The sequence below is a fragment of the Vipera ursinii genome (assembly GCF_947247035.1).
Source record: "Vipera ursinii genome assembly, chromosome: 11".
Taxonomy (NCBI): domain Eukaryota; kingdom Metazoa; phylum Chordata; class Lepidosauria; order Squamata; family Viperidae; genus Vipera; species Vipera ursinii.
In genome coordinates this window covers 18895665-18917907 of record NC_139524.1, presented here as the reverse complement: position 1 = coordinate 18917907, position 22243 = coordinate 18895665, and the positions used below count along the sequence as shown (strand labels likewise).

General features: G+C 47.7%; 1 protein-coding gene across 1 annotated transcript; it reads right to left on the bottom strand.

Annotated features, from left to right (window-relative positions):
- Positions 1–300: 300 nt before the first annotated feature.
- PTPN9 (protein tyrosine phosphatase non-receptor type 9) lies at positions 301–21854 on the bottom strand. Its single transcript, XM_083371120.1, has 13 exons — positions 21756–21854; positions 13178–13321; positions 12516–12605; positions 12088–12212; positions 11458–11563; positions 7844–7954; positions 6850–7178; positions 5701–5794; positions 4784–4853; positions 4085–4163; positions 3655–3805; positions 2890–3097; positions 301–2144 (listed from the first exon to the last, which is right to left on the bottom strand). The coding sequence occupies exons 1-13, from the start codon at positions 21786–21788 to the stop codon at positions 1930–1932; spliced, it is 1755 nt and encodes a 584-aa protein (XP_083227246.1). The 5' UTR covers positions 21789–21854; the 3' UTR covers positions 301–1929.
- Positions 21855–22243: the final 389 nt, after the last annotated feature.

The window sequence follows — 22243 nt, the reverse complement described above, 5'->3', positions numbered from 1 at the left end:
TCAATTTGCATGTTTAGTCACATCACCCCCATAATGGTGAGTACTTGAACCCCATGTTCTTAGTCCCCCCCCCCGCATACTAAGTGTGCCGAGAGTTCAATCGTTCTTCAAAAGAATCCAACCTAGAAAAACAGCTAAAATTTGAAGCATCCTTGCAAGCTTGTTTCCATTCTTTTAACCTCCATCAATTGTTTTGCTACATGCCTGAAAGGCAACATCCCTTAAACAGCGTTTCTCAATCTTGGCAACATTTAAGACGCGTGAACTTCAACTCCCAGAATTCCTCAGCCACCATCTAGCTAGCATGGAAGGTTCTGGAATTGGGCCAAGGTCCTTCGAGACCAGAGGGGCTACCGGTTGCTGACCTCTATCATAAAACACTTGACTTGCAGAAGCCACAAAAGGAACAGCACTAAACTTGTGGGTCGTAGGCATATTTATTTGTGAATACCAAAAAAAAAACCCCTCCCGAAAGAAAAGACCCCATAATTCGCTGTAAAACAGCGACCAGGAACATTTACAATTATTTCCAACTTGGACATGAGCAAGTTAAGATTAAATATAAAAACCAAAATGGGGGAAAAGAAAGAGGAGGGGGTGTAAAAAATAAGAAATATACACGTTCTAAAGATCTGATTCCAGTATAAAGTTACGTGGCTTGATGTGGCCACTTCTCCTCTGCAAGCAGAGAGAGAGAGAGAAGAGACCCCAGGACTCCGGAATACGAGACCCGTGCCACCTTGCTGCTATGGGGGCCCCACATGCTACAAGGGGGGGTTATCGGGGACCCCACTTTCATACAACCTTCGCTGTCTCTTGATGCCTTAAAGTGTTTTTTCCCCCTTCCCCAGCTTTATCTGGAAGAAGAGCCTCCGTGGAAGAGAATTGGTCCAGCTTAAGCCCCTGCCTCTCTCTGCCTATGGCCCCCAATCCTGCGAGGACCCTTTTTCTGGTCCCCTATTCGTACCAGCCACTTAGCATTTCCGGCTAGGGACAAACACGCAAGCTATCCGCTGCCGCCTCCTGCCTTCCTTGCGGGCTCCAGAGACCCCTTGAATGAACCCCTCTAAAAGGGCCACAAAACGATGGGGAAGAACATAACCCTAACTTGCCTCCTCCACACCAGTTTGGGGACCCCTCTCCCATTTTCTGCACCAGTCACCCTCTTAGGGATCTGTGCCCCTGTTCAAGGCATGCGGGCGAAAGCTCCTTGTCAACATGGGTGGTTGAGCAAAGGAGGGGGCAGAGATGGGTGGTGGGTGGGAGATAGATAAGAGCCATTAACTTTGGCAGTAGTGCTGGGCCTTGGAATGAGGCTACGCTGAACCTTGGCTAGAAGCAGCTACACCTATATAAGTGGGAATCCTGGTTAGATCCCCAGCAGGAGACGGAGGTTACATGGACAACACACAGGTAGGCCTAGCGGTCGTTAAGACTGAAGCGTTGGGTGGCTCTTCCAAGCCGGCCTCTTGAAGGACAGGCCCATGGAGAAGAGTCAGGGTCTTCAATTCATGGACTCAGCCTGTAGGCTTGCTTCATTCGTTGCTTTGTGTTTTTGTTTTTCAGTAAGGCACAGGTCAGTCAAGGCAGTGGGTGCAAGAGATCCCTTGTCCGTGGCTACTGGTCATGGCTCCTTGTGGCCAAGTAGTCCAAGAAAAATGGCCTCCAACTTTGGTAGTGGAGAATGGGCTTGCCACTGGCCAAGTCCAGCTGGAAGCTCCAGCCAAACCTAGTTGTTGAGCAGGAAGAGGGAGAGAGGGAGGGAGAGAAGGAAGGAAGGAAGTTGAGAAAGGGAGAAAAAGAGAAGAGAAGGAAGGAAGGAAGGAAGATGAGAAAGGGAGAAGGAAGGAAGGAATCTGACAGCATAGTAGTTCCTGCTGTGGCTGAGGCCTGGGTGAGCTTCCAGAACTTCTAATCTAGACCTTGGAATTAGCTCTTCTCCGGACCCATCCTGGGATAGGAGTAGGGCAGGAGGCTTTCTCTGTAGGCGTGCTCAAGGATGGCCAAGTAGCAGAAATAATACTGCTCAGGGGTCTGGATGCTGAAGGCGCGCTGGGTCCTCATCCGCACCACCGTCTGGTAAATGTTGAGGGTACCCACGTCTTGCAGTTGTGACAGACAAATATCCAGTGCACAGAAAGTACCTGGAGAAAGGACAGGGGGGAAGGGACAGGTCACCCATCGGCGCCACCCTCTGAAACTATAGAACAGACATGTCAAACACAAGGCCCGGGGGCCAGATCCGGCCCGCGAAGTGGTTTCATGCGGCCCGCGAAGCCATCCTGGAAACAGTGAGGGAACGGCCCCCACTGCCTTGGCCCTGGCCCAGAGACCCTCCTTCTGCCAGAGACCCTCAGATCTGTCCCACTCCTGCCCAGGCCCCCATAGGCACCCTTGATGCGAAGGATGTAGAGGTGGCCACGCCCACCCAGTAGGCCATACGCATTAGCCACGCCCACCCAGTAGGCCATGCCCACCCTGGCCATGCCCACCCGGCCCCCTGAGGGCAACTGCAATGCTGATACGGCCCTCCATGAAATTGAGTTTGACACCCCTGCTATAGAACATCAACTTCCTTGAATCGGCTTTTTGGTGAAAATATTGAGCTTCCAGGTCCTGTAGAGTGTGTGTGTGTGTTGGAGAAGATCGCTTCTCTGCATCCCGAAAATATTTAAAGGAGGAAAAAATGACCTCCTCTATTCCCAGTTTTACAAGTGGGAAGTCTTCTCCAATGTGGACCACCAGCAGATGTGTGAACTTCAACTCCCAGGCTCCTAAGCTCTGGCTTTGCTACTTGGGGCACGCTGGGAGGCAGAGGGTAGCCCCATGGGAGAAAGCTTCTGAAGTTTTTGGAAATTGAACCCTCCACTCAAGATCCCGGTCAGTTACCTGTCCTCCCAATACCGGCACTGCAGTGTACCACAATGGGTGGCCCGCCTGGATGACCTTTGTAACGTGGTCCCAGGGCACTGACGGCCACCCTCTGCTGCTGCTTGACGGCTCCCAGGAAGTCAATGAGTGTGGCTGCTGAGGAAGGGACCCCGTAGTCGGGCCAGCTCACGTACTGGAAATGGGTCACACGGCGTCTCTCTCGGTTCTGTAGGTAGGTGAAAAGGGGGAAGGGTAGAGAGAGTTGACCCCAAGTTTTCAGATTACCACTTTTGTGCCTCTGTTGGGTTGTCTTCTACTTGGGCTGGTTTGTCTTCTACTTGGGCTGGTTTGTCTTCTACTTGGGTTGGGTTGTCTTCTACTTTGAGAGTTTATGACACTATGGCACTCTTTAGATCAACATTTCTCAACTTCGGTAGGTTGAAGATGAGTGGACTTCAACTCCTATGGCCGGCTGGGGAATTCTGGGAGTTGAAGTCCACTCATTTTCAATCTACCACAGTTGAGAAACACTGTTATGGAGCCAAACCAATGGAGAATTAGAGAGTTTATGACCAGAAATCAGGAGGCACCAGGATTGCTTCTGTTGCAGAAACCTGTTAAGATAATCTTGTGTAATTCAATTCTCCATCCAGGAAGTACCAGCTAAAGAAGGTTGAAAGGAGGAGGAGGATAGGTTGTGAGCAACAACAGAGTGGAACTGCTGTGAAAGGGAAGAGCAGTATGACACCCTGTGGCCCATTGCTGAAGGGTTTGTGCAATTACCTCACAGCTGAACATCTCCAGGAGTGTCTTCTTGTAATGGCTGAGGTTCTCTGTTCCAAGGTTGGTAACCGTTAAGGTCCCATAACCGATCTGAAAGTCCTTCTCCAGTGGCCAGTATTGACCGCACTTCCTTTTGCCTCCTTCTTCAATCCTGTCACGCAAAGAAGAAAGGGAGAATATGGAATGTCGGCATGCCTGGAAGGTGTCATCTTGGAGCCCAACAGAAGCATGAAGACTCATCTTTTGAAGGAACCACCGTTGGCCCAGTTAGCATAAGGCCTCGTCAAAAGCAGAAGCAGCTCGGTTTTGACTTGATGTCACAAGTCGAGAGCACCCTCAGAAGAGCATCTTTGCAAATGGGCAAGCCACCCTCTCTGCTAAAATCCATCAAGGCTATGCTCATTTCCTGTATCATGCATTGATAGGTTACCTTGTGGTCATCACGATCACCAGTACGTTCTGTTCCCACACCATGCGCCAGAAGTCGTTGTACGTGTTTTCTAATGGCCCTAGAATGAAACAAGGAATTCCAAGATGATGCTAGAAGCCTATTATTACAGGAAGTCCTCGCTTACCAACTGCTTTGTTCGGTGACCAAAGTCATGAAGGTGCTGAAAAAAATAACTTTATGACCAATGCCCACATTTATGACCTTCACAGCACCAGTCATATAATCACCATTACATCGGCACATGTTTGTATGCTAACCCATTACCTCCCTCCTTTACAAAGTGGAAATATTGGAGAGAAAAGGATTACAAGAGAATAAGCAAGTGGTGAAATGTGCTGATAGCAAATCATTGGTTTGCTTTAATGACCATTACTAAAAAGGTCATAAAATTGGGTTGGTCATGTGACCAGCCTTTCTTAGGCCATTATGACATACAACATATTGGGCAGATTCCATTATGGTAGTATGCCGAGATCAATCTGTTCTGGGCAGGATCAAAATTTAACAACTCAAATGTGGTTGCTTCTAGCTGGGCTTTTCTGGAGCACCTGTGGAGCAAGGTGAGAAGAGGGAGCTGTGATTTGACAGACTCCAGACCTGGAATGCAGATGTTGCTCCCTTTTCTCAATGGTTTCTGAAGAACCAGGTGGTACTTTCAAGATCTGGGAGCATAAATACCTTGAGTGCCAATATAAGCATTCCTTTGCTTGTACCCATCCATGAAACTGGCATTGATGTAGTCAGTCATCTATGGAAACAATGGCATTTGTCAATCCTTTTGGACCAATTAGGGAAGCTGCATTTGAGGAGCGAGCAAAGGTAGATGTGGGAGGACATTTCTTATACTAAAATTTCACTCCCTGCTCCTTAACAAAAGGCTCATGAAAGCATAGTTCTGTCGTCTTAACTTCCTTCTTTAATCTGATACTGTCCCTTGCAACTTAGAGCACCTTCCTTTAATTCTCAGGCAAAAGAGGACTCACCACCACCACCCCTTTGCTTTTCTATTTTCTACTCTAAGTAAGGCAAGAGTCAGAGAATTATCTTCCTCACCCCCCCAAAAAAAAATTGGAACAGAATTTTTAACATTTTATCTGCATAAGCCATGTCCTGTAATTAAACATGAAGAGCATATCCCCACTCTATTAAACCTCACAAATTACTTCCGCAGAACAATGTGTTTAATATCGGGCAACTTCGTTACATGTTTAAAATGGATGTCTCCCTTAGCAGAGGCATGTCAGTGGAGCAGAAAATATGGAGAATCAGAGCTTTTTGTCATCTGTCATAACTGGAACTTTTATATCTGATATAGTAGAGTCATAATTTAACAGAATGGATTTCTGTTTATCCCAAATATCTTTTCAATCCAAATGTTATTCAGCTGAAGCACAGCCCATCTTTCCACTAGGCAGTATATGGATGCCCCCCCCTCTTCCAATTTCCCCCCACAACATCCCTGGCAGGTAGTACGACCACTGTAAAGGTTCTGTTTCAAATCTGCTTCAATTCTGCAGCCAGAAATTGAGTTCTTAGCTATGATTTGGGGTGTGTGTGTGTTTCGGTTTCCTTGCAATGCTATCAGCTTCACTTACCTCCTGATAGTTGAACTGTTTGGACAATTTCACCCTGGTTTGGTCAAGGCAGGGAACATCCCCGTATCGGTTTTTCTCCTGGTTCAAAGGCGCTCTGGGGAAGAGGGCAGAAAAAGACAGAGGCATGAACAAGGAAAGACCAGGAATGGCTCCCAGCAACGGGAGGCTATTAGCGAAGAAGTTAAAAAATTTCTGTGAGGAGAAAGGGCAATAAAAACGGGGTCCACCAGCAAAGATAACAAAGAGAGGAAGTCCACCCATCTTCTCAACCCAAGTTGAGAAACAGAGCGGCTCAAAATAAAAGGAGAACAATGGAACTCCATGGGCTGAGGGACAGATCCTCCTTCCTCCGGGTTTGGTTCTCCTTAGATGGGCCTTCAGATGGGGTCTCTCCTGCCCCCCCCCCGAACGGTTGCTGGAATTGGGTATGTCAAGCCTAACGAAGAGAAGGACCAAGGGTGGCATGATAGCAGGGATCCAACATCTAAGGGGTTGCCATAAAAGAAGAGGAGGTCAACCAAAGCACCTGAAGGCAGGACAAGAAAGAATGGATGGAGAATTTATTTATTTATTTATTTATTTTTATTCCATTTATATCCCGCCCTTCTCCGAAGACTCAGGGCGGCTTACAAGCTTAGCAGTAGCCTTCATTCTATGTATATGCCTGCTTATTGGGGCTTTCACACACACCCCAAGCGGCATTATTACAAAGTCAGCTTAATTGAATAAGGGGAGAAGCAACCTGGGAGAAACTTGCTAACAGTGAGGACAACCAGCAGAACAGCTTGCCACCAGACGCCGTGGGTGCCGCAACACTAGAAGTTTTTAAGAAGAAACTGGATGGCCATTTGTCTGAAATGGTCTAGGGCAGGGGTAGGCAACCTTGGCTCTTTTATGACGCGTGGACTTCAACTCCCAGAATTCCTCAGCCAGCATGGCTCAGCTTGGAAACCTCTCCCTTTCCCCTCAGCGTGGCTGGCTCAGGAATTCTGGGAGTTGAAGTCCACGAGTCATAAAAAAGAGCCAAGGTTGCCTACCCCTGGTATAGGGTCTCCTGTTTAAGCAGGCTGTTGGACTAGAAGACCTCCACGGTCCCTCCCAGCTCTGTCGTTCTCCAACCTCAGACCCTCCCGCTATCTGGATGCTTACAGAGAACAGCCGAAAGTGCCCATCGGGCTTCGGTGCCGAATGCCTTCATATTCCTCATAAATTCCTCGCTTCTGCTTCTGGTTGACATGCTCCAGAAGTTCCTGCAGAGTCATGGACTTGGGCCCGGGGACATGGACGGAACCGTTGTCCCGAGGCGGAGCCAGGGGGACCAGGATCAGCTCATCCAGGGGGTCCGGGTGCCCGTTCTGCTGCGGGAGGAATCTGCAGTTCCAGCTGAGGGGGTCCAGCTTGAGAGACCCCCCCAAATACTCGGGGAGGCAGTCGTGGGGCAGGTGCTGCCTGAGCTCCGACATTTTCACCATCTGGACCTAGAAAGAGGAAGGGGCACGTTGTGGTGCTAAACAAAACAGCCTCACAGGCGTTTACTCCCTGCTTTTTAGTAATGAAGGCTCCCCGTATTCAAAGTGCGCCCATTTAGGTTGGCTTGCATTGACTTCCTGATTTATTTATTGGATTTTTTTAAAAAATAAATCCCACTTTTATTATTTTATAAGTAACTCAAGGTGATGAACATATGTAATACTTACTATTTCCCCCACAATCACCCCTGTGTGAAGTGGGTTGGGTGAGAGAGAAAGACTGGCCCAAAGGCCCCCAGCTGGCTTTCACGCCTAAGGCAGGACTAGAACTCGCCGTCTCCTGGTGATTGGCCCAAAGTCACCCAGCCAGTTTTCATGGCTAAGGGAGGGACTAGAACTCACCATCTCTTGGTAATTGACTCAAAGTCATCCAGCTGGCTTTCCTGCCAAAGGGGGGACTAGAACTCACAGGCTCCTGGTTTCTAGCCCAGCAGCTGAACCACCATATCAAACTGGCTCTCATTTGCCAATTTTAGTACCAATTTCCCCAGCTCATAGCACATTGTGTGTTTTCATTGCGTTCAGCCTAAATTTCTCAACTGGGCATGTGAACGTGGCAGCTTCTCTCTTTCGGCACGCTGAAGCCTCCTCAGATCCTTCCTGCTGCAACTCACCCTTTCTCGCAGCTTCTCTTTCAGCAACAAGCTGATGATGGAATAAGGAACTCGGAACCACATTGGGGCGCCTACGATGAAGACCTTTTTCAGGCGCGCTGGAAAGGCTCCCTGTAAACCAAGGCGATATTCAAAAATTATTCTATTTTTTTAAAACAAAACAAAACCCAGCATTTTTGGAAAAAGAAAACACAGACCAGGAAGGAAGGCCAGAAAAATAAAATGCAGGCAATTTTCAAGCCTCATAGGATTAGGGGGACATTTTATATTTGCCATTGCTATAGAAATATTACATGGTTTTTAAAAACCACAGACCGTTGTCAATGCATTCAGGCAAGAAGGCAAAGCAATAATCAGCACAGGATAAATCATAGAATGAGAAGTAGAATTGCAGTGGGACGATCGATCCTCGTCAAATGGATCATTGAAGTTCAGACTATTAAGTTGTTGTCAGGAGAAACCCAGATTTTGAATGTGGAATAAGGGACATTTGGTACTTATTGGGAATCTGTATTAATCAATGGGTCAAAGGTCAATTATTAGTGTGTGTGGGGGGGAAGGAACTTTCTTTTGATATTCCTTGCATTTTTCTTCACTTTCTTCCTTCCCTTAACTGTTCTTATATTCTGTGTCATTCACAGCTGGACTATGGCTTGTGCTAAATTACAAGACTATAGCCTTCATCATCCCCACTCAACCCAGCGAAGCAATGACACCATCTATGGTATGGCATCTATTTACCTGAGCAGGTAAGGAGCACCTGGCTAAGCATGGCTGGGAGAGAGGATAAGAGGCCACCAGGAAAATCCCAGTCTTGGGAGCCGAGTTCAACCCAAAAGGGGATTTTTGCCTGCATTTCCTCCCTCTGGCCAGTAGGGGGAGGCCCAAGTACATTGATAAGAAAGCAGAAATTCAGAAACTAAAATGTTTGAAAACCAATTTAGAAGACGGATTTATTTTGCAGGCTTTCCTTTCCAGGCAAGTAAACTCGAGACCCATCTCGGCTAGCGAATGCTAACAGGCACAGGCAGCAGTCACCTAATTTTTCCTACAACCTGAAGTTTTGTTGATGAAAACTGCCCCATCAAAGTTCAGTCTTTGGCACTATCCATGCGTATGATCAGAGATTTTAGAGGAAGTTTGGGATAGAGACCACTAAATTGCTTCAATCAATCAATCAATCAATCAATCAATCAATCAATCAATCAATCTACCTACCTACTTTTTTGTAACCTCCCCTAACTTAGAAACATTCTGTGCCCAATTTTGGGATGCTGAATTTATTTATTTATATCCTGCTTTATCATTTTTACAAACAACTCAAGGCAGTGAGAGCATATCCATCACACCCCCTCCTCCTCCTCCTCCTCTTCCCTGCAACCACAACCCTGCGGGGTGGGGTGGGCTTAGAGAGAGGGACTGGCCCAGCCTGCCGTTTTGCTCCCACGGAAAGCTAATCCTTTTCCCAACTCTAGCAGTTCCTTGTAAGGATCAAGAAAGAAGAACTGGGAACCACATTGCTACAGGAAGCAAAATGTTTATCTGTATCGGTCCAACTGGTTTCAAAATGCAGATCTGAGTACATTCTGGCTAAGAGCAGCACAGGAGGGTTACTTTTCACGGCCCCAAATAATAACATAGTGGGACTTTTGGCATTAAGCTGGAAAATTTCTCCTTGGTATACAATGGAATGAACGGAGTTAGTTGCATTTCATGGCTACAAATAACACTGTGGAGTTCTTGGCATCCAGTTCAAAATGTATACTTCTTTATAACAGGAAATGTATATTTCCTTTATCTCTATAAGTGGGACAAAATACCCTCACCCAATTGCAACTGCAGGGCCGAAAAGCAACCTAGACTGACAGCATGCCAAAACAGAGCCTATAATGGAGACTTTGCTGATTTTTCTGACTGTGACGTACAAAGCAAAAATGTCTGTCTGTAATCTAGACAGACGTTTATCATATTTTCGATGTGCTGTTTCATACGTTGTATTTTTATCTCATGTTTTTATCGAAATGTGATGTACCCAATGCTAAATAAATATTTCTCTTTTTTAATATTGGTTTTGCTTGCTATCTCCTACTAAGGTTATATATTAAGCGTTAATTGTATAACTTCAGTAAGTAACTGCCATTTGTGGGTATTATCTTTTTTTGTGTTTTTTTGGAAACACACTGTTACTTTCAATAAAATTTGAAAGGGGAAAGAGTTGGAGGTCAAGAATAATTCTGGGCCACGGGAAGCCTCTATCTATGGTGACCCAACAGACAACCATGGTTGAAATTAGCTGCCGCACATTGAACTCTACATTTAATTCTTCTACCCTCAGCTTGGAGAGTCAGTTTTCCTCGTGATGGTCCTTCAGAGAAGCTCTCCACACTCTGGGTCAACCGACTGGCTGAGGACTTTAACCAGATGACCATATCTGAGGATCTCAAATATTTGCGCTTGGCTGACATTTTTCAAAAAGGGCACTTTAATACAGGAAAAGGATTGTTTTTAACTTTTCTGGGAAATGACCCCGAATTCTTCATCCGTGGCTTGAGGAGACCGCAGGCTGATGGACAGAGAAGAGTGTCGCCCGTGGTCAACACATCAGAGGTCATAGCGTAGCTGGCTGGATTAAAGGCTCGTGGTTTAGATTTGATTCGTTAATGGAACGGCCTTGCGTGGGGCAATTAAGGGTTTTAGTTACATTGGGTAAAGCAGCTGGAAACAAAAGCCTTGCTTCCACGGAAGAGCTGGAGCTAGGGAGGGCCATCCAAGGCTACTGCTTGGGGGTTTGGAATGGGTGGAAAGCCAAAACATCCTCTTTAGATTCGGCCAGGTCATTACCATCTTCAAAATAGAGGTAGTGCTGACTATACGGCCATAATACTATACTGCTAAGCTTGTAAGCCGCCCTGAGTCTTCGGAGAAGGGCGGGATATAAATGGAATTAAAAATAAAAATAAAATAAAAAATAATCTGGGACCATCTGTCATTAAGTGAGACATCACGTGAAAAGCACGTGCCTGATTTCACCACCTTTTTGCTGCAAATGTTCAGCAACTCCAATCGCAGGGAAGGCCTCAAATCGCTACCATGTGACGTCTCACTTAATGACTAATAATGACCATGCTTAGTCTGACGATGCACTAGCCCTGATGATGTTACCTAGCTGGGTCATGAAACGTCTGCAAGAAAACAACCAAGCGCAGAGAGCACCAAGGACCCTACGGTCCTCCTCCTCCTCCTCTCCAAACCCCCCACTCCTTACTAGGACTGATGATGTTACTTAGCTTGGGACATGAATCATGAAACAAAAAAAACTACCAAGCTCAGAAAGCACCAAGGATCTTTGGGGGGGGGGAGTATCTTTTCGGATGGGGATTGTTTGCCCTTTATAAAAAGCAGATGGCTCCACTTACAGGCTTCTCTCCTCAATGCTCTGGAACTCAAGACTGTTTCTTAAGAAAAAAAGAAAGATCAAAGCAACTGAGCTTCGGACCTTGATGAAGTTAGACAGCGTGCGAGGAGGGAAGCCAAACATCTGAAGAACCTCAATTTGGGATTGTAGTCCCAGAGGAGTCTGGGGTCAGCTTGGGCAACGGTGGCTTTCTCATTACCTTGAGCAAGTTCAAGATCTTCTTGCTGAGATCCAGCTCGAAGTTGGAATAGTGAGAGTCCGCCATGTCATAGATAAACACCAGGCCGTTCCGCTGAGTTTCAAAGCTGGTGATTGGAAGGAAAATAAGTCACACGCAAAGTTGCTGGGCTCACACACCTCCCTTCTACAAGGATCCATCCAGACAGGGAGACTATTTGAATATACTCTCCTGCTTGAGCAGGGGGCTGGACTAGAAGACCTCCAAGGTCCCTTCCAATTCTATTCTGTTCTGTTCTATTCTATTCTATTCTATTCTATTCTATTCTATTCTATTCTATTCTATTCTATTCTATTCTATTCTATTCTATTATTCTATTATTCTATTCTATTCTATTCTATTCTATTCTATTCTATTCTATTCTATTCTATTCTATTCTATTCTATTCTATTCTATTCTATTCCTTAATAGATTTGCCACTTTGGTGATCAGCCCTAAAAGCAAGCAATGCTTTCAGTTAATGGAAAACCTAATCTTGAGGGTTTTTCGCACAGGGAGAAGTAGGAAGTGATTATAAATTTCTCCAGGCTCTTGAAACAGCAGAAAAGCCAAAACCAGGTGCCTCGCTGGACTGCAAATGGCCCTCCTTACCTTTCCACTGCCCTGTCCAGCAGGTAGAAGAGGGCCTGAAGTACCACGTGTTGGACACTTTTATTGGGATGGTGCAACTTAGCGGTGAAGAGGGCAATTGAGGCTCCAGAAGGATCCCGCACACTCTACAAAGAAAGCCAGTGAAGACAATCAGCACGGTGACCAAACGGGGTTTGAATGACCCTTTGCAAAATCGGGGTTGGGGGGGAATTGTAACGCTTTGCAAGCAGCCAAGAAACTGGGTTTGTCCGTGGTGAAGGGCAATAGAGACCGGGTGATTCAGCAGCACAAATATTTTGGAAAACATTCATGGCTTGTAAGAGCTCCAGGCGTTGGGGGCAGGGGGATTTCTCCTGTCGCCCACAACTTCCTGGCTGCAACTGTGTTCAGCGTCCTGGCTTCACACATTCCCAGGAAGCAAAACTTACCAGGATGGTGAATTTTCCACTCAGGAGTTCTGACCTCAGCGGCTCCTCGTGAGGTTTCAGCTTCACGATGCCTTCCTTGAACCTCGTTTCCTAAAGGGGAGGGAAGAGGATCAATCAACCAATCAGAATAGAGCTGGAAGGCACCCTGGAGGTCTTCTAGTCCAACCCCGCTCCAGAAAGAGATCCTATGCAATTTGAGACAAGTGGCTGTCCAGTCTCTTCTTAAAAACCTCCAGTGAGGAAGCGCCCACAACATCTGGTGGCAAGCTGTTCCACTGGTTAACTGTTCTCACTGTTAGGAAATTTCTCTTTAGTTCTAGATTGGGTCTCTCCTTGATTAATTTCCATCTGTCGCTTCCTCTCCTGCCTTCAGGTGGTTTGGAGAACAAGTTGACCCCCTCCTCTTCTTCGTGGCAGCCCCTCAAATATTGGAAGACTGCTATCATGTCACCCCTAGTCCTTTCCCCCCCCCCCATTAAATTAGAGATGCTCAATTCCAGCAACCATTCTGGGAAACGGTTACATCTCAGCAAAGGGGTTTAAGCCATCTTGGAAAGAGGCAAAGTTCCTGGGTTCATCTTAAGCCTGTGGAAATCCAGCCAGGGAAGTCCCCAAGCCCACCCACCCACCCAGAGAAACCCCAGCATGGCCCGAACACTAACCCTGTAGGAATGGAAGAGTTCAATCGCTCGGAGAACATCAAATTTCCTGGCCATGAGAAATTTGACGGCCACATTCCAGGAAAGAGGCGAGACATTGTACTGGATAGTCCACTTGTTGATCTCTTCGAGGAACTGCTTGGTGGCCTTCACCCCGATGGAGGAACGCAGGAGGGAGGAAGGAAAGAAGGAAGGAAGAAAGCAAAACGGTTAATCTCCGTGTTTTGTTATGGATTCCAGAATGTTGTGTAAAGAGCTGTGGTTTCCAACGGTCCCAAGCTCGGCCTGACCTTGGAGGCTACAGGAGATGCAAAACTCAGCAACAGAATTCCTTAATATCAGGAGCAACTCGACCTTGTGCAAAATAACGGTCGTCCCCGGCTTACGACCACAATTCGAACTGGAAAACCTGGCGTTAAACGGTGCAATTGTGAAGCGAGGCAGGGCAGAACCACTCCCAATTTAAGGACTTTTTTTTTCCTTTTTGGTCATGGCTGTTAAGGTGAAGCGTCACAGTCATTAAACGAGACTTTGCGGGTTTGGGAGTTGTGATCGTCCCTGCCGCCTTCCCCATTGATCTCGCCAGCTACAAATGTTGATCACCACAACATTTGGATGCTGCAAGCGTTGTGCCACCTGCCGAGCGCCCGGATTTTGATCTCGTGACCCCGGGGATGCTGCAATGGTCATAAGAGTGAATAAACGGTCATAAGTCACTTTGCGTAACTTCAAATGGTCGAAGATTCGTTCGCAGTGTTTGCGGGAGGCTTGGAGAACAAAACTTCACCCTCATCCTACACCCGCGGTACAGATATTCGCCACTATTGCAAAAGGCCGTACGTTGAGCACCCGCTATTGTCACCAGGGCCACGAAGGGGTTGCAAGGATAAGCATCCAGAACCGCTTCTGGCCACCTTCCCTTCCCTACTTCAGATGCAGTCCTGGTTTAGATATTCCTAGGAAAAACGTCAGCCGCTCCCAAGGCCCAATTTTTGAGCGGTCACGCCTTTTACTGTTTAAAAACAAAAAAAACGGGCAGATGAAAACGTCGGATGAGATGAGTCACGGGGAAGGAGTGGCTTGCAAGATGCGGAGGCAGGAAAGAGGGAAGGATGCTACAAGGGGGGGGGGGAAGAAAAAGGAAAAGAAAGCAGGGATTGCCTGAAAGCAGAAGGGCTGGATTAGATGATCTTCGGGGACCCCTTCCACGCCTACAGTTCTCTGGTGGCATGATCAGGGGTGGATGAAGCTTCGGCATGAGGCTTGTGCCGGTAATTCTGTTTCACTGCCTGGAGACGGCTTTGGAGACCTCGCTGAAGTTGATCTAAGACAGGGATCTCCGAACTCGGCAACTTTAAGACGTGATTGACTTCAACTCCCCGAATCCCCCCAGCCGGCCATGCCATCTTGCTTAGCAACATAAAGGTCGAGCTCGTCTGTGTGGATGTAAGTCGAGGACGACCTACGCCCTCTTCCTGATGTCAGTCAAACAAAGGTCCAATGGATCCCAGCGCTCAGCTGAAATTCAGGCCCCCAAACTCGCTCAGCGGCTCCCTCCTGCAAAGGGTTCGGGGCTCCCTCTGGACCCATTTCTGGAAGGGAAACATCGAGTCAGCTCCTTGGCTTGGGGCCTCAGGGAGAACTGTGTGTCTGTTCCTTTTTAAACAGCTCCTGCGCTGGAAGGACAGACATCTCGAAGGAGTGACTCGTGGAAAAGAGAAGGCTGCGCTCCCCTTGCCCCGAACGGCTTCGTCCTGGCGGGGATGGCGGCGGACAGGGATGACTAGCGCCACTTTCCGCCCCATTAATGTTCCTTCAGGCTCAAACCAGGGCTTGAAGGCACCGGGAGCAGCCAGGCTGGGGCGATGCTGGGCTGAGCAGAATCCAGCAAAGTGCAAAGCATTCAGCCTCTCTCTCCATATCTGCATCAATCTCTCTCTATCGTCTCTCTCCATATCTGTCATCTCTCTCTCTATCGTCTGTATCTCTTATTATCCCCCCTCTCTTTCTCTTTCTTTCTGTCTTTCTTTCTCTCTTTTCTCTATCTTCTGTCTATCCATCCACCCATCTTTCTATCCATCCACCCATCTTTCCATCTGCCTGCCTGCCTGCCTGCCTGCCTGCCTGCCTGCCTGCCTGCCTGCCTATCTATCTATCTATCTATCTATCTATCTATCTATCTATCTATCTATCTATCTATCTATCTATCTATCTATCTATCTATCTATCTATCTAGTCACTTAGTTGAGTGCCTATAGAAATTAAATATCAATAAAAATGTCTATTATCTATCTATCGACCATCTGTTTGCATTCCTCTCTCTCTCTCTCTCTCTCCACCTATCCATCCCTCTCTATCATCCATCGATCCCTCCTTCCTCTCAAGGTGGGCCACCTCCAGTCACTTGCAGCAAAGGCTGAGGAAAAAGCCCTTGGCAACGGGGCTTCTTCACCGGACTCGGCTTTCAAAAGCTTCTTGGGCTCCGGTGGGGAAAAGGACCATTAATCCCACCTTGCGCCCTGCTCTGATTGCCCTGTTCCCGATTTCCTCAAGAAGTTCTCTCTGTGGCCTGTCTGTCGTTCCTGAACGCTTCAAGCCCTAATCCAGGCCCTCCTGTCTGGCTGACAAGCCGCTTCCCACGTTCTGCAAATATTAAGCTTCTGTCGGGACAAACGAGGACAAGGTTAAAGTGAAACGGCAAACAGATCCGGGAGAAGAGCAGCGTGACATTGAAGCGATCCCTATCCTGCCTGCAGATCCTGGTTTGTCCCCTCCTCCTCCTCCTCCTTTAACGAGGGTTTTAACGAGGGTTTGTGCAAGGACTTCGGAGGGCTTTCCTTTCCAAGAAAGCCGACGCTTTGGCCCCAACGTCCTTGAGGAAGAGGCTGCCAATTCAGACCCGGGTACAGCTGGCAGCCCCCAAAACTGGCTACCATCCTAGTCACACCGCTGTGATGTGTGTCTGTGGTCCATTACAGGGAAACCTCGGCTTATAACCACAAGGAAGCCCAATATTTCTGTTGCTAAGTGAGTTTTGCCCCGTTTTACAACTTTCCTTGCTACGGTTGTTAAGTGAATCACCGCAGTTGCTAAGTCAGTAGCACGGTCGGCTTCCCCCATTGATTTTGCTTGTCGGAAGGTCACAAAAGGGGATCACGTGAGTCCCCCCCCCGCCCCCCGGGACATGGCAACGGTCATAAATGTGAGTCAGCGGACAAGCGTCTGAATTTGGATCGCGTGACCGCGGGGAGGCTGCAACGGTCGTTAAGTGTGAAAAACGGTCGTCACTTTCCCCAGTGCCGCTGTAACTTCCAACAGTCACTAAGTGAATACAGGACTGCCTCTATTCAACACGCCTTCTCCCTTGAGGGAAGCCAGGCTGAAAGTCAAGCGTGCAATTTTCTCAAGCTGCCTTTGGTGATCCCGTTACTCCTTTCTATAGGTAAGTCCTCGACTTACGCAAGTTCATTTAGGGACCGTTCAAAGTTACAGGAGCATTAAGAAAAAGTGGCTTTACCGCCGTTTTTCACACTTAAAACCGTTGCAGCACCCCCGGGCTCACGGGATCTGAATTCGGGACACTTGTCAACCGACTCCTATTTATGACGGTCGCAGTGTCCCGGGATCACGCCATCCCCCGTTTTGCAACCTTCTGATGCGCAAAGTCAGCGGGGGGGGGGGGAAGCTGGATTCACTTAACGACCGTGTTACTAATTGAACGACTGCAGTGATTCGCTTAACGACCCTGGGCAAGAAGGGTCGTAAATGGGGCCAAATTCACTTAGACCAATGTTTCGCTTAAGGACAAAAATGACGGGCTCAATTGTGTTCCTAAGTCAAGGATCACCTGAGAAGCAAGGGGAAAAAAACAATGGGGCTTTTCCAAAAAAAAGGGGTCCTTTCAGGTTTTGAGCAATGATTAACTAGCAATTTATTTTCCATGAAAGCTGGAGTCAAGGGATATGTCCTGCAAGCTGACATCAACTGTTGAAAGGCACCCAGGAAGAGGCTGTTTCGTAAGCCTCTCCTGAGCTTTCCAGTTTTTAAAAGGCAGCCCAGGCGCTAACTGGGTGGCTTGTAATCTCCTTTTGTCAGGGTGAAAAAGCCGCTACATTCTTCTTGTCCTTACTCAACTTCCCTTTTGTTGAGTCCCTAACAAAAGGAAAGGGGGGGGGGAGAAAAAGCATGACGTCATTCATCTGGGACGACAGGAAATGGTTTCAAAAATAAAAGGATTTTCCCAAGCCAGCAAAAGTTGCATTTTATTTGATCAGCTTTCTATTCAGATGTAGATGTTTCTATCCGGGCAGCAAAATTCAGTGCCATTCAGAGAGAAAGAATTTTTTTTTTAAAAAAAAGGAGGGAAAGGTTGAGTCTTTTTTAAAAAATTACATTTTAAAAATGCGAATTTTTATTTTTAAAAGGAGGCAGCAAGGCCAACCCTGAACATTAGCTTTCTATTTCAAGTTGTGCTTCTCCGTCACAAATCAAAACAGAGATGCCCTTGACGAGTTTCTAGGAAATTTGGATGGGACATTTTGTAGCGTGATGAACGGAAAAAAAAAATACTGTACGAGTGGGAAGGCATCCCTAAGGTTAGGACTGTGCAGTTTTCATTGGCAGATGAATGTGTCTGCTGAAATAAATGCTTATGTTCACAATGGAGGCCAGAATTAAATGAACTGTTGTAAGTTGAGGACTATCTATAATCAATTACTTCTGAGGATGCTACTGTCTCCAATTGCTCAACTCTGTAACACAATCTCCTTCGGCAAGGCCACTCTTTGCAATTCTCCATCCTGGAGTATCTGAATTTTGGCCCCACAGAGGTGAAAAGGCACAGGAATGAAGGTGCAAAATATTCAAAATATCTTAAGGGCTCTACCTTTGCAACTAGAAGGAACTCCAATTGATTTTAAGCTAGTCACTGCTTAACTGCTGGTTTATCTACTCTGTACTGCAGCATTGCTCTCCTAGATCTGCATGTACATGACTGGACTCCAAACATAATCCAATTAAATCTTCTCCAGACATTTGGGATGTCATGAACGTGACTCAGTGGCAAGGGATTATGGGGATTGTAGGCCAGAACAGCCAGAAGTCAGTGAGTTCTCATCCCTGATTTGTTTTGTCCTAGAAAGCAGAATCTATTTGTGGATGAAGGATCAATCAGGTCAGTGTTTCTCAACCTCCGCAGCTTTAAGATGGATGGACTTCAATCCCTAAATTCAAAGTCACGCTGGAATTCCGGCAACATCTGATTGGTTGGCTGGGAAATTCTGGGAACTGAAGCCCACCCATCTTAAATTTGCTGAAGTTAAGGAACATTAAGCCCAATATTCCTCCAATATCATATTTCATTTTAAAATCATACAAAAAAAAAAACTTGAAATCTTCACCCGTCTACAATCACGTTATACATGATACCCCTTTTTCCCTGGGACCCACAGACTGAATTTCCACACTGGGAACAGCCCGTTTTCATCTCCCGAACAGGATTCCCTATTCCAACTACCTTTGAACACTTCCTTAGAAAACTCTCTGTCCTCTTGCAAGAACGGAGTTTCTGCCTAGCAAACTGAGTCAGGTCATCAATGAGGCTGATCTCATTCACGACTCACTGATCTGGGGGGAAATAAAAAAATAAAAAAAGCTGACCTTAAACTCATTGACAACTTTTGCTACTCTCAAAATGGCCGAACTCAACAAGAGAGGAGGATAAGAAACAGTTAATTCTTGGATGGGGTCACCAGGGAATATTTTTTTTGGGGGGGGGGCAAAATATCCTTGGAAAACGTCACAGCCGAGGCAAGCCAAATTCACAGCCATGTCTAGGAGGCCATGAGCCTGATCCTTCTTTCAAAGAACAGTGGATCTCAGAAAGAATATCCTGGCCATTAGCCACTGGCCTTGCGCCACAGCTACTAGGAATTCCATAAATAGGGAATTGTGCCACAGCTTCCCTTTGAGCCTGAATCCGATGACTCCGGAAGTCCAATAAAGACTTTGAGCCGAGAGGATTCTCAGAACATTCATCAGGACTAGTTACACCAGATGAGATCCATAAGGATTGACTTCACGTTGGCTTTTAGACTTAACTAGTGATACTCCAGTTGACTTGGAATGAAGTCCCAAAGATTTGGAAGGTCCATATTTACCTAGAAAAGCATTTTGAAGGAGCCTGACTTATTCAGATATGGGGTGGCATGGAGAGAGCTTCACTGCAGGACACCCAGCTGCTTGGCCAAGCCCAACTGACTCAGCACTGTGCTTCACGTTTCAGAGTCAGCAGCTCCAAAAAAGCTGCTGTTCTCACCGTCTTTGCAAAGTTCAGTATCTTTTCAGCTTCTCAATTATTCTCAATTATCAGCTTCTCTTCTCCATTATCACCCTGGATCTATTAGGGTTTCACACGGAGCTTTCTTCTTCCCCAGTGGCACACCCGGAAAAGTCAAAATGAAGACAAGCATACATAACCAGGTATCTGGGAGGGGGGAGGCTGAATTAAAGGGGGTTGGACTAGAAGACCTCCAAGGTCCCTTCCAACTCTGTTATTCTGTTACATCTGTTCTAGTCTCCCCCCCCCCCTTTTGCACAAGGATAATTCCGTTTTGTTCACCTTCCCATTTCCTCAGCCTCGGAGATGCAGAAGTGGAAAATTACACAAGCTGAAAACTTCGCAACACGTTTGCTGTTTACAGTCAACGGGAAAGCAGGAAAAAGAAAACATGCACGCGCTAGAAAAGGCAGGAATGTAAGAGGCACAGCTATCCAGGCGTAAATCTTCTCCAAAACAGCTGAAATAAAGGCTGAGAAATTCAGATTTTTTTTCCCTTTCTTCTTTTGCTAGCCAGGGCGATGTTTTTAGGAGGAAAACACTGATAATGTAGCTTAATGCTGCTAAATAGGGTTGGCAAAGAGTCATAGTGTTGGAATTAATATAATGTATATATTCAGTGTTTCTCAACCTTGGCAAGAATGAGTGGACTTCAGTTCCCAGAATTCCTCAGCCAGCTCCCCAATAATTGCATTTTTTGGCACGCCAAGAATTGCATTTTGTAAACATTTAGGAAACGTATCTACCCCACAAGCAGGCTCTAAAATTAAAGCAAGGATGCTTAAAGCTTTGCAGATTTCTTATGACCCCCCCCCCCTGGAAAAACCAGTTTCCTTCCATTACGTATATATTTTTTTTTCTTTCGTTCCTCACTCTCCAGTTACAGGACTGGGAAAAGGAATTTTTTTTAAAAAGGGGGAATTAAAAGAGGATCGAGTTAAGTGGCACCCAGAAGGGCAGGGTGGCTTTGAACTTCTCCACCCTCCCGCCTCACTTCCTTAAACATGAAAAGACGTGAATCCAGGGGGTTATTACATGTTTGTGTTTCACATCCTCCCTCTAATCCTTTTTTTTATACATGGGAAAAAATGGAGTCAAGTATCCGCTTTCATCCCCCCCCTCGCCCCATCCCAAACATACCAACCCTGGGGGGGGGGAGAGAGAGGGGGGGGAAAGAATTCATTCAAGAGAGTCCAAGATTTCGGGGACACGTTTAAGAAAAAAAGGGGGGGACAACAGGATCTCTTGCTCCCCCAACTCCCAATGGGAAGAGTGCTACTTCCCTCCCCATGTTCTCTCTTAATGCAGAAAAGGGGGGGCTACCTTTATAACCTCCCCCCAGACAGGCCCGGTCAGAAATTTCCTGGGATTTTGGAATAAGAGGAGGGAGCCGGGATGGGGGGGGGGGTCTGCATCCTCACTGGTTGGGGAACTTGGGCCAAAATGGGATGCTAGCACCGAGGAGGGGAGGCTGCACCCCCTTTGCAAGGGAAAGAGTCACCCTCTCTGGGCCCCGATTCGCCTGCATTTCAGCTTTCAACCCCCCCCCCCCAAATCTCTGACTTCCGCGGAAACATCACCCCGGGATACCTCTGTAGTCCCCTTCCACTGATCTGACGGAAGGAGGGGGGTCCATCAAAGATGAGGGGGGGGTCAGATGTACCTTTCAGGGCCCAGACTGCCACCCCCCAACAAAGAGGAGGAGTGCCCGGATTCTGGACTTTACTCACCCCCGCTAAGGCGAGGAGAGGATTTACGGGGGGTACAAAGTAAGGAGAGGATGCATTTGGGGGTGGGGAGGAAAAAGAGGGGGGGAATCTACTTCCCAGGAAAGCAGGCAGGCAGCCCACCCCCCCACCCAAGCTTTGCCTTCGAACCCCAAAACCGGAGCCCGCCCGGGAGGATTCTTGGCCCTTTGCATCAGCACCTTTTCGCTCCAGGGATGAAGGGGTGTCATTTTTTGGGGGGGGGAGGGCACGAGAGAGAGAGAGAAGGGGGGGGAAGGAAAGGCCAGGCCTGAGCCGGCTCGGCCTCTGCATCTCCAGCGACACCCCGTTCCCTCCCTTTTCACCCCCAGTTCGGATCGCAAACACACACACACACACACTCACACACACACAATCCAGCCCTCCAAGCCAACGTCATTGCCACCATCCTGCCCGGGCGGCCCTCGCCTTGCTCTTCCATCCCCCCTCCCTCCAACATACATATTTTTTTTGGGGGGGCGGTGTCTCCCCCTCTTACCTGCTCCTCCTCGGGAGTCAGCTGCGCGGCCATGCTCCTGCCAGTCCGGAGAAGAGGCGCAAGTTGGCCAAAGTCGCCAGCCTCGCCCCCCCCCTTCTCTCTCTCTCTCTCTCTCTCTCTCTCTCTCTCTCTCTCTCCGCCTTCACGCTTTCTCCGGCCCCTTCTTTTCTTTTCTTAAAGAATGGGGGGCGGGGGGGGGGAATCAGCGGCAAAGACCGGAGCCGCGCATCTCTGCCAGCCTGGGGATAGAGCGCTGGAAAAAGAGCCCGGGGGGGGGAAGAAAGGGGGGGAGGGACGAAGGGGGAGGGGTCCCTCCGGCTCCCCTCAAAAGGGGGAGGGCCGCGCAGAGCCGAGGAACCGAATTAAGATGGTCGGAGCGGCGAGAGAGCGAGGCGAAGCCGAAACCCCAGCGGCAGCGACGGAGGAGACCAGCCGAAACCCCGCTCACTGGTTCGGCCGGGCCAGCCCGGACCTCTCGAGCATCGCGG

Excerpts from the sequence above, each read along its gene's own strand:
- PTPN9 (XM_083371120.1), bottom strand. The coding sequence starts at position 21,788 with ATGGCCGCGCAGCTGACTCCCGAGGAGGAGCAG. Across the intron at positions 13,322-21,755 it reads TGACTCCCGAGGAGGAGCAG|GCCACCAAGCAGTTCCTCGA; the intron begins GTAAGAGGGGGA and ends ATCGGGGTGAAG. Across the intron at positions 3,098-3,654 it reads TGGAGATGTTCAGCTGTGAG|AACCGAGAGAGACGCCGTGT; the intron begins GTAATTGCACAA and ends ACCTACCTACAG.